The sequence below is a fragment of the Aplidium turbinatum genome, chromosome 6, assembly GCF_918807975.1.
Source record: "Aplidium turbinatum chromosome 6, kaAplTurb1.1, whole genome shotgun sequence".
NCBI classification, from domain to species: domain Eukaryota; kingdom Metazoa; phylum Chordata; class Ascidiacea; order Aplousobranchia; family Polyclinidae; genus Aplidium; species Aplidium turbinatum.
This window is the reverse complement of record NC_137477.1, coordinates 24,627,382-24,638,034: the sequence shown is the minus strand read 5'-3', so window position 1 is coordinate 24,638,034 and position 10,653 is coordinate 24,627,382. Positions and strand designations below refer to the sequence as shown.

At 35.8% G+C, this 10,653-nt stretch overlaps 1 protein-coding gene across 2 annotated transcripts; it reads left to right on the top strand.

Annotated features, from left to right (window-relative positions):
- The first annotated feature begins 8,150 nt into the window (after positions 1-8,150).
- Positions 8,151-10,653, top strand: LOC145772803 (uncharacterized). Of its 2 annotated transcripts, none has more exons than XM_082584683.1 (3): positions 8,151-8,368; positions 8,677-8,800; positions 9,388-10,653. In XM_082584683.1, exons 1-3 carry the CDS (start codon positions 8,290-8,292, stop codon positions 9,476-9,478), a joined length of 294 nt encoding a protein of 97 aa, XP_082440809.1. In that variant the 5' UTR covers positions 8,151-8,289; the 3' UTR covers positions 9,479-10,653. The 2 variants fall into 2 exon arrangements, with proteins under 2 accessions (XP_082440809.1, XP_082440808.1); XM_082584682.1 differs by having other exon boundaries at positions 8,927-10,653.

Below are 10,653 nucleotides of genomic sequence, written 5' to 3'. Positions count from 1 at the left end.
GCTATTGATACAACGCTTGTAGACATTGTTGATTACCAACTCAGTTTTGTTCGTTTGTTACTTGAAACAGATCGAAACGAATGTGTATAACACCTAACCTACAGCAAAAGAAATCGTGGCATGGATAGGCCTACAGCGTTGCAAGGAAAGGAATAGCTTTTTAGTTCACGCCGTTTTCAGCATTTTTACGGTTATGTGCAGCCTACTGTTTTAATCATATTTCTTGCAAGTAATTTAACAATTTCGTTAAGGCTGACCAATGACCATTCCTTGTTGAAAAAAGCTAAAGCTTGGCTACCTGGAGATCGTGCATAAAATCGTTTGTTTTCTTAATCTTAAGGAAGCACAAAAGATGAGAAAAATAGGTTAAACGTTCAGCCAATCTGTTTTCTTGTTTTTTTTTCGGTAACTTTTGCTGCGTAGGCCTATTATACTGTAGGCTAATGATTAGGGCGATTTTTTGTTACTAAAGTTACTTTTTTTTTAGTTGTACCAATCAACAAAAGAAATGTAGAACCAAAATTTTATGGTTGTGGGGTCAATATTTAAGAAGTTATAACGTCACCAAAAGTCACTTTTTGTGTTTTTAGGTTACTTTTCATTTGTTAGGTCACTTTATTTTGCATACTTTTTTGCCTAATTCCCTTGTTTATTTATCTTTTATTGCTACTGTAGAGATGAATTTACATTCTATGTACGCGGTAGGCCTAATGCCAAGACTTTTAATATATCTTCTACTATGGTACGGATTTTAGGTTTGCACGAGCCCATCTTGTTCGTATCGCGTGTATTCCCGAAAACTTGTATAGTAATTTTTTTGATGAAACAAATTGTGTTAACTATATTTAACCACTTGCCTGCAACAGCTAAAGTGTTTGATTGACAGAAACTCTGCCAGAAAATGTAAAACATTACATACTCGTATGTGTAATTTGAATGTGCAACTATAATTTGAGCACAAATTGAAGCTATTTTAAATGTTTTTTATGTTGGATTGATGCTTTTTTTTCGCTTTCTTGTTTTCGTTGAATAAAGATACTTTTTGGTTACTTTTTCGCAAAAATAAAGTCACTTTTTTAATTTTTTAGGTTACAAAAAAGTCGCCCTAGTAATGATCTAAAATGATGTAGGCCTAAACGATTCTTCAAGCGTAAAATTCTACTTGCTGGCGAAACGTGTTCTCTTTTTAGGCGATGAAAATATGGTAGGCCTATAGGCAGTGATGGGCATTATCGGCGATAATTTATCGGCGATAATTATCGGCGATAAATTTTTATCGCTTATCGTTATCGCTTAATTATTTTTTCAGTTATCGTTTATCGTTATCGCCAAGGGCAATATTTGATTATCGCCGATAATTAATCGCCGATAAATTTTATTTCGGATCAACACACAAGTGGAAAGATCATGAAAAGTAATATTTTTACTAGCCACCTAGTAATGATACTAAAATTAAAACCAGTTCTTCTTCAGTGCCTGAAATGTGTGTGCACAGGTCGTTGTCAGGGGAGAAGACACGCCCCCCTGCAGCGACGGCCCTGACAACACAATAATTCTTAGAGTTGCAAATTGCAATGCAATGAAATGCATGCAACAAGTCTCTTGTTGTTTTGCTGCAATCGGCAATCGCGAGTGAATTTTACAATTAAAATGTAAGCGCATGGCGGTACAGATTCCTTTGAAGCGAAGCGAAAGAAATGGGCAAGTGGTTTGTGAAAGTGTCGCAATACGAGGTCGCTTTTACATCGGAAACATGGTCTTTCGCGCCACCTCACGATCAACTATTTTATTTTTGTGTTTTCTTTTTTCGTTGGAAGTGTTAGTTTTTAGTAATTGTCGTAAAAAAATAAAATCTCTCGCGTCAAAACATGAAACTTACTGTTTTAAGCGCACGAAATCGTTAGATGAGTAGATTAACTAAAATTGTAAGAACTTGCCTTGAGACGTGTACGTCACAAAGTCAGTTTAAAAGACAAAATTCATACACAATAACAACACAAGATCGGTTATAGACTGTAAGATCGATTTTTTTCTAGGTTGGCGATATAACTGTAATCCAAAAATAATAACCAAATGCGTAAGTGCCATTTAACTTAAAAAGTTAACCCATTTGTGCCGAAAGTGAAAGTAGGCCTACTTAAGAAAAATTTCGGAAAATTTAAATATTGCATAATTATGACCTAAAAAACATATCACAATTATTTTTTTCCTAATTGTGTTTGTACTTTTTGAGAAAAAAGCCCTCCTATATATATGACGCTAGGCAAATCCGTTATCAAATTTCACAAGTTTCTTGTGCGTAATGCTTAAGTGTTATTACATTTTTCTTATTGCTCAAAGTGATAAATGGGAAATGTCTTGTTCATGTTTTGTCATGTCAATATTGTCATCGAGCATTTTATTGAAATGAAAGTTCAAAAATATGAAGATGAAAATTAGCAAAGTAACACAACATCACTAAAACAAGTCATTGCGGAATATGATATTGCTTGAAGCATTTGACATGCAGACCGACATGATATTTTTTGCATCTTGTAGTAGTTTTTGCATGACAATAGGCGCATCGAGTTGCGTGATAAAATTATGCTAAATACAGTAGGCTATTACCTTTCTCATTTACTTATGCGAATGCGACATAGCCTACCTCAATCAAATATTTTTATTCCCACTAATACAGTGCCTATATTGTAATTCTTATCTCAACAACTCAGCGTTCTGCCATTGCTTTAATGATGGTGTTCACAAAGAAAACGAAAAAAATTATCAGTAAATTACGATAATTATGTTATTGTTCTAAAACAAACACAACTAATTTGACAAGCTTGATGGATTTCACAGTATGCACATTTTTACTACCAATAACGCTTAAGATTACTGATAAAGTTTCAAGCATTTTGCGTTTTTTGAAATTTTTTAAATTATTGCTGACTTTGCTGTAGCCTAAACAGCCCTTTGAGCAGAAAGCAAAATACAAAGTTTGAAATTTTTTATGGTATTTTCATTTGATTTATTCATTTTGCCTACTGCACGTAAGCGGCAGTGTAACTCAATTGATAAAAGCAGCCAACTGGTATCTGAAGGTGTAATTGTGAGCACGGCGGTTACCTCAGTGGTTTGATTCTGGATCAAGAGGTTGAAGATTCGATACCTACTGCCGCTGTTGCGATTCTATTCATGCATAACTAAAAGTTTTGTCCCTTTACACTACAGTAACTTATATTATGTTCGATTTTTCGTCATGTTGATGAAAACAGTTCGTGCCGCATGGAATGGGGCAGCGCTAATCAAGAAAAAAAAAAAATTATCGTTATCGGACATTATCGGCGATAATTTATCGTTTATCGTTATCGCTTAACTTTTTTTTGATTTATCGTTTATCGTTATCGCTTTAGGCATTTTTTGTTTATCGATTATCGTTATCGCTTAACTGAAAAATGAGTTATCGCGCCCAACACTGCCTATAGGTACTAGGTAGTAAGAAAACACCAGCAAGAACGTTAGATCAAAAGAAAAAGTAAGATCAGGAAGATAAAAAAAAAACACTGCACGAACGCAAAAGAATAACAAAAAATAACAAAACGACGGACCTGGAGAGTAAAACTAAACCCAAGAACTGACTTCAGCAAATGCTAATGTTGTATTGTTGTTAATTGTTATTGGGATAACCACACAATAAGTGAAAAAGCAATGTAATTGTGATGTAACAATATGAGTTTCTCGCACGCAATAACATGGTGCCACACAGCTACAGTGCTAAAACGTCATGTGTAGATTGATGGGCATTTTCAGATTTTTTTAGCAATTTCAGATAGGGTTGCCAGATTGGGCGCTTTTACGCCCAATTGGGCTACTTTTAATTTCTCCAGGCGCCAAAAATTTGCGTTGGGCGCGCTTTTTTGGCTGGCGCCCAATTGGGCTAATTTCTTTTTTAAATATAATATAACTTTTTAATGTTTTTATGTAAAAATTGTATCATGTTTAAGATTTTTATCTAATTCGTAGTAGTTATTTCATTGAGGAGCAGCGTTTTTTGAGGCCTCGGTCAGGCAGGGTTACCAATTTGGTATAAAGATGTTAATTTTCAAAAATATGCATGTTTGGGCTTTAGTATCTGGCAATCCTGGCAACTTAAGTGATCCAGGTTTTCATGAAAATGCAGTGGACATCAGTTCAGTTTGTTTTTATTTCTGACAATCTGAGTATCTGACCATCACAGCGAAAAACAATACATCAATCAATCAATGTTTTATTTGTCAGTAACAGGAACATAGGTACATGTTTGAAATATGCAATTAATATACACAATGCAAAGTTACACAAGTTCCCATACCGACAGGTAGACAACGAAACGACCATACATGTCAAACATAGCAGGGATCTAGAAAAAGGTAGAAGCGACAAAACACGGACGCTATAACGTGCATGATGCCAAAGCACGACAATCAGTTATGGCATGGTCACAACACCTTAATAAAGTTTTTACAAATGTAGAAAGATAAGAAAAATAAGGCTAGTGAATTTTTTTTAACAATTTAGCCTATATGAGTGAAAAAAAAGACAAAAAAGATAGTTTCTACGTTGATCGACCTTGGTGGGTTATCAAAACAGTTGATGGTCTTGAAGGGAACACTCTTGATGCGTGAGCTCATCACGAAAAGCAATTAAACCATTTTTTGTGTTACTTGGTGTGGTACCGGTACTTGTTTGTAGTTATTTTAATAAATAGTTGAGTGAATGCATCTGCCCAACACCTGCTCTCCTAGGCCACATTGAAACGGGCTTTTGCCTGAGAATGGGTTTCTTTTATGTCCGGTTTTTTTTCTCCATCCTATTATTATTATTATGACTGCTCATCCACATCAATATTGGAACTGGCAAATTCAATCCACAACACTTTTCATTAGGCTGTCATTAGTTACTACATGTGTGCTTCTCTCTGTTTTTGTTTTAATTTTTGCTATTTGTTTTTTTGGGTTTTGTGGCCGTGCTAACTACTGATATAATTATAGCCTACTACATAATTTTTTATTCAGGCACGTTTTAAACCTTTCAAGGTTTTGCCACCTTTTCCCATTCGTTAACGTGCTGGTAGGTTTATATCGATTTTTGTAGTTAGTATCTTTTTCGTCCCGGACGCGTTAATGACGAAAAATAAAATGATTGATTGCATGGTTGCCAATCTGTCTGAAAGATGTGAAGAACTGGAAAAACACTTATAATTTGGGACTGATGATCAAGCGCTCTGAAAGAATTTTGTATAATAGCCTATCTCTTTGTTTGGGCTCCAATTTGGGCTTCATTTTAGAATCCAAAAAAAAATTGGGCTACTTTTGGGATACTTTTTGCATAAGCTTGGGCTCTTTTTTATATTAACTTCTGGCAACCCTAATTTCAGAGTGCATTTTATTTTTCTAAACCTATAGAAAAAAAGTCATTGCGGGTCGCATGCGCCTCGTGTAGTCTGAGCGTAAAATGCGAAAATATAGGGCCGCCTGGAATAAATTGCGACCTTAACAAATTTGGTATCGTTGGAAAGCTTAATTCCTCTAGTTTAAGATTATCACTCTCCTCCAACCAGGGACCCTTGGCAAAAAAAGTTGTGGTCGTTTTTTAAGCAACACCTTGCGCCGCTAGTGGCGCAACTAATCTAGCTATGTTTTCAGCAGAAACAGCAAGCCGTGTAAAATTCTGGCAGTCGAAGTTGCTCCGGTGACCACTGACCAGCTTATTAGCCATGTAGCGGTATCCATCTTGAACTCTGAGCGTTGCGCAAAGAGAAAACAAAAATAGCCATGAGGTTTGTAAGTAACTAGGCAGTAGCCTACTGAGTAGGTTTGGGACAGCAAAGATTCTTGATCTACCACTCTGCACTGGCTGCAGTACTAGCCTAAATATCACAGAACTGAGTACCGTACCAGGCAAGCCTACCGTAGTTTAATTTGTTTTGGGAACTGTTTGCAAGAACATCATTATCGGTACCGTAAGTTATGTCAGGTTATTCATTTAATTTGGTTTGCAACAGAAGTCAAAACGTTAGATAGGGTACCGGGCAGCAGGCAATACACATTACACAGGTGTACTAGGCCTATAACAGTGTACAGTACGGTATGCTGGGCTATGATGAAAGTTAAAGGAAACAGGTCTAAATGTTTTTTACATGCAGCATGTCTTATCATCTCTAGCTTATGTTAAATTTTTGAATTTACTGTTGTTCTTTTAGTTGAGTTCTCTTTCATTTAACATCTTGGATTTTAAATGGCATTGCATGCAGGTGTGAAGTATTTGTACCAATGAATGCAGTATGGTAGTAGTAGTAGGCCACTGTTACCAGTGCACTGGTGCACAAACTGACAAAGGAAGGGTGTTTATTGAGACCTGGTAGCTTCTAGTGATATCCATGCAACAATACGTTTTCTGGTAATTGCACACACTATCAGTTAAATAAGGAGGCCAGCCTACCAGTAGGAGCTATGGTTCTTGTTACTTCTGAGACCGCCTGTAAAGGCTATAACCAGGGTTGCCAGATTGATAAAACAAAAAAGGCCAAATGCATCCCCAAAAAAGGCCAAATTATAGAAAAAAAGGCCAAACCTGAGGTTCTGTTCTCTTTGTTGAAATCGGTGGTGTTTTTGCACTTACTTTCAACAACAAATTAGATAATATTTACCCAGTTTCTATTGTTCTACATGTTATCTGTTAAAGAAGAATTGCTTAGTAAAATTCCTGAAAAAATGCAATCCATAAAATACAAACAGAAAGGTATGGAAACAATTACAATACAATTGAAATATGTATATAACATTAGGCTAAGCATCATCCTGTAGACTAAAAAGCCATTAATGTCCACCAGTGAGACTCTGGTGACTAGTGAGCAGAGGAAAAAGGAGTTAATATTGGCATATCACTTAATGCAATATGAAATAGTATATATTTACAATATTAAATCAAATATAGTTATTACTATCTGAAGCCTTTACAAATTGTTTCACCCAACGGTTCATCAGAAGGTCTTATTCAAATAGAATCTTATAATAAATAAAGAAGAAAGTCTTATTTAAATAGAAAAAAAAAAAGAAGGTCTTATTTAAATAGAAAATTCTATTTGAATAAGACCTTCTGATGATCCGTTAGGTGAAACAATTTGTAAAGGCTTCAGATAGTAATAACTATATTTGATTTAATTCGCTCTGCTTTGCCTTTTTGCTTAGCATTGAGCACTTTTTGTAGTATTAATAGTTTTCATTGTTTTTATATACGATATTTATACCCAATACAATTACTTGTAGGCTACATTAAACTCCCAACACTGCAAAATCAGAGAAATCCATTGCATTTATGTTCAACATCCTTCCACAATGAACACTCCTTATTGTAGGAATGCTAGCGCTTCTGCCATTTCGTTACTGCTGGTTTCACCATAAACAATATCAGATGTGAAACGCCTTATCATTATGGCACTGGCATCAAAGTTTGTGCAACATTTTCCATTCAGCAGCATGTCCGTTCGTATTCGCAAAATCGATTCCAAAAGCTCAGTCTGCATTTTGTTTTGTGGTTTTGTTTTCACTGCAGTAAGTAATGAAAAAATCCTCTCTAGCCTACTACTGCATTACTGACAGGGATGCAGAGACATGTTAAAGCATAGCTAGCAAGGTCTTTGAAATGGGCATGATGTAAAACGCTACACCAAAACTTTTCACTGTTGCTAGGGATAACCAAAAGAACTATGAAATCCAAACGAAAAAAAGGCCAAACAAATGCCAATCGGGAAACTAAAAAAGGCCAAAAAAAGGCCAAGCGGCCAAACAACAATTGTCCGGCCAAACACTTTTCAAAAGGGCCAAATTTCTGAAATTTGGCCGTAAAAAGGCCAATCTGGCAACCCTGGCTATAACATATTCAGATATAGATTAAGTTTAAAAGAGCAAATGTTCTGTGTGGCCATTTTTTTCCTAGGTCTGATGTTAGTTTTCTCTCTTTACAGCTTTAAAGATTTTTATGAAATACCGGTAATGATTTCTAAGTTGTATAGCTTAGTTTATTAAACAGTTAGAATTGATAGACTAGTTTTCAGATGTTATGGAGATAATTGAATAATGGAAAATCAGAATCAAGCTTTTTGTAATGAAAGTTTATGCATCAAATGCCAATCTCATAATTTATCAAAGCTACAAGAAGTGAAATGAGGTGGACTGAAGACATTAATCAGCTATGCACAAAACATTGGTGACAGTCATCTTTATCAATATCTAAAAGAAAAAGAAAAGAGCGAAAGTAGTTGTAAGGTGCATGAGGTGTGTCAAAAATTACTTGCTGTTTGCTCATGCTTGGAGTGGATGTGATACAACTTCTGCAATATATCAACAAGGTACCAATATAATTAATCAGCTTTGGTAGCAGTACATTTTAATCTTGCTTTCAGTGTTTTATCTATAGTGTTTGTTACAGTGTTTTATATATTTCTGAACTGCTTACCATGCTTGTCTGAAAGTACATTTTTACCATTTTCTGATCAGCTTTTAAAAGATATGCAAGAATTCAGATGGCAGTCATTACCAAATCCACTCAATATTATTCTAATATTGTAATACTTTTATTTGGAATGCCAATGTATGGAGTGTATGCACACATTATTTGGTGACAATGATTAATTATGTCATCTGTCTTGTTGCTTAGGAAAGCTAAAGATGTTCAATTACCTGAAGAAGGAAGAATTTCAACAATCTGCTGATGTATTTGGGAGATTAGATTCTACACGTGAGCAAATAGCTGATGCTGGAAGAGATTTGTTATTGAAAAGGTTAGTTACTGGGACTGTATTGGTGCACAGTTAATTAAATAAGAAGAAATGAAAATGTTGCTGAGTAGCCTACCAGTCTGAATGAGATTCACCGATAGTAATGCTATATTTTGTTGATCCATCAAGCTTTAATGCAAAACCTGCCGATTCACTTGGCCAACTACGGTACGTCAAGTACATGCAGATGGTTGCAACAGCTTCCACTGTTCATCCTGAAAGATTGCCACCCACCGAAGCTGCAATTCGTTTCATTCCTTCAGAGTAGGCTACATTTGCAGGTGAAATAATAGTGCGTAGCCTAATGGTATTGTAACACAATACCCATAATCATTTAGTATAAAAGCGTCTTTGCTCTATAGATTATACCACTTGAAGATATTTTTCAAGAATTGTTTATTGTCGGTAACTTCAAAATATTACAGTAAATTGCGCTATTAAACTGCGGTAAGGAAAAGATGCAAGTTATAGCAAAACAAGTTGCGTTACAATATGACTAGCATAAACATGTGGTGTAGGCTACTACAAATCAAAAATTTTATGGCAGCAAGACTTGATTTATCTAAGTTGATATAAAACTGTTGCTTCAGGTATGTCAGTGGAAGCATCTTGACACTGAAATCTTGGATCTCGCACAATGGGGATGGAAAGCTGACGCAGCAGGTGCAGTTATGCCAATAAAGGCTAATTTAGATCCGGCACTAGAATGGCTATTGAACGTTGTACGATGCAAATGCAAAGAAGGAACAAAAAATCAATGTGGTACCATGTCTTGCAGCTGCAGAAAACATGGCTTAAAGTGCGTACAGCATGTGGAGAGTGTCGTGGGGAAACTTGTTGCAATCTCAGTTGTGTACAAGAAGACTGCCCTGAGGATTGCGACGGTTTGATCATGTTTCAATAAATGATCTGTTCTGCCAACAAATTAAAATCAAAATTTTACAAGTGCTCCAGTGATATTAAAAACGTTCTATTCCGTTCGTTCTATTGTTCTATTCCGTACTCCAATGTATGCATGTCATCTGTGGAAAATTATCATCAACGTAACATTAATCGCCTGCGTGTTGCCTTCAATAGCCTAATGCATTTAGAATTATACACAATTTGCCTAAACATTATAGCGTACGTGAACATCAAGTCTTGTGCAACATTATAACATTTGATGCATTACTTCGGAAATATGTTTTTTCTTTTGTTGGAAGATGCGAAGTATCCGAGTGGTTAGCGCGTTGGGCTCGCAGTCGAGAGCCTGCATGTTCGACTCCAGCCACCCGCACTTGCTATTGTTTCTCTGGGCAAGAAACTTTACGATAATTGCCTCTACCCAGTGATCGATTTCGAATAATGGGTAGTACCAAATTTAAGTCATAAGTAGAGTAGACAACCGGAAACAAACATTGCCGTCGGCTGCAGCGTGGGTCAAGTGTATGTCGGAAGGCGTACACCGATGCATAGCGCTGAAGTCCGCTTTCCTGCAATGCAGGATAAAGATAAACAAACAAACAAACTCTATTGTTGCCTCCCTGATGAGGTCCGATCGCCATCGTATATCAAATTATCGTCTTCATTATAATAATTCTATGTATGCTGATATCTAGTTTTGATGGCTGCCATGTCATCTGATTGTTTTTATCGTTCTGAATACTTTCAGTTCTTCTAACTTGCAACACTACCGTACCATTGTCTGTAAACTTGTAACATTAGATAGCCTATTTAGTGAGATTTTGTGCATTTGCAGTTTGTGTATTATTTCGTTGTTGTTGTTCGTTATTTGTGCATTTGCAGTTTGTGTATTATTTCTTTGTTTTGTATATTGACAGCTTTGTCTGATGCAAATAAATATTATTATTTGTGTA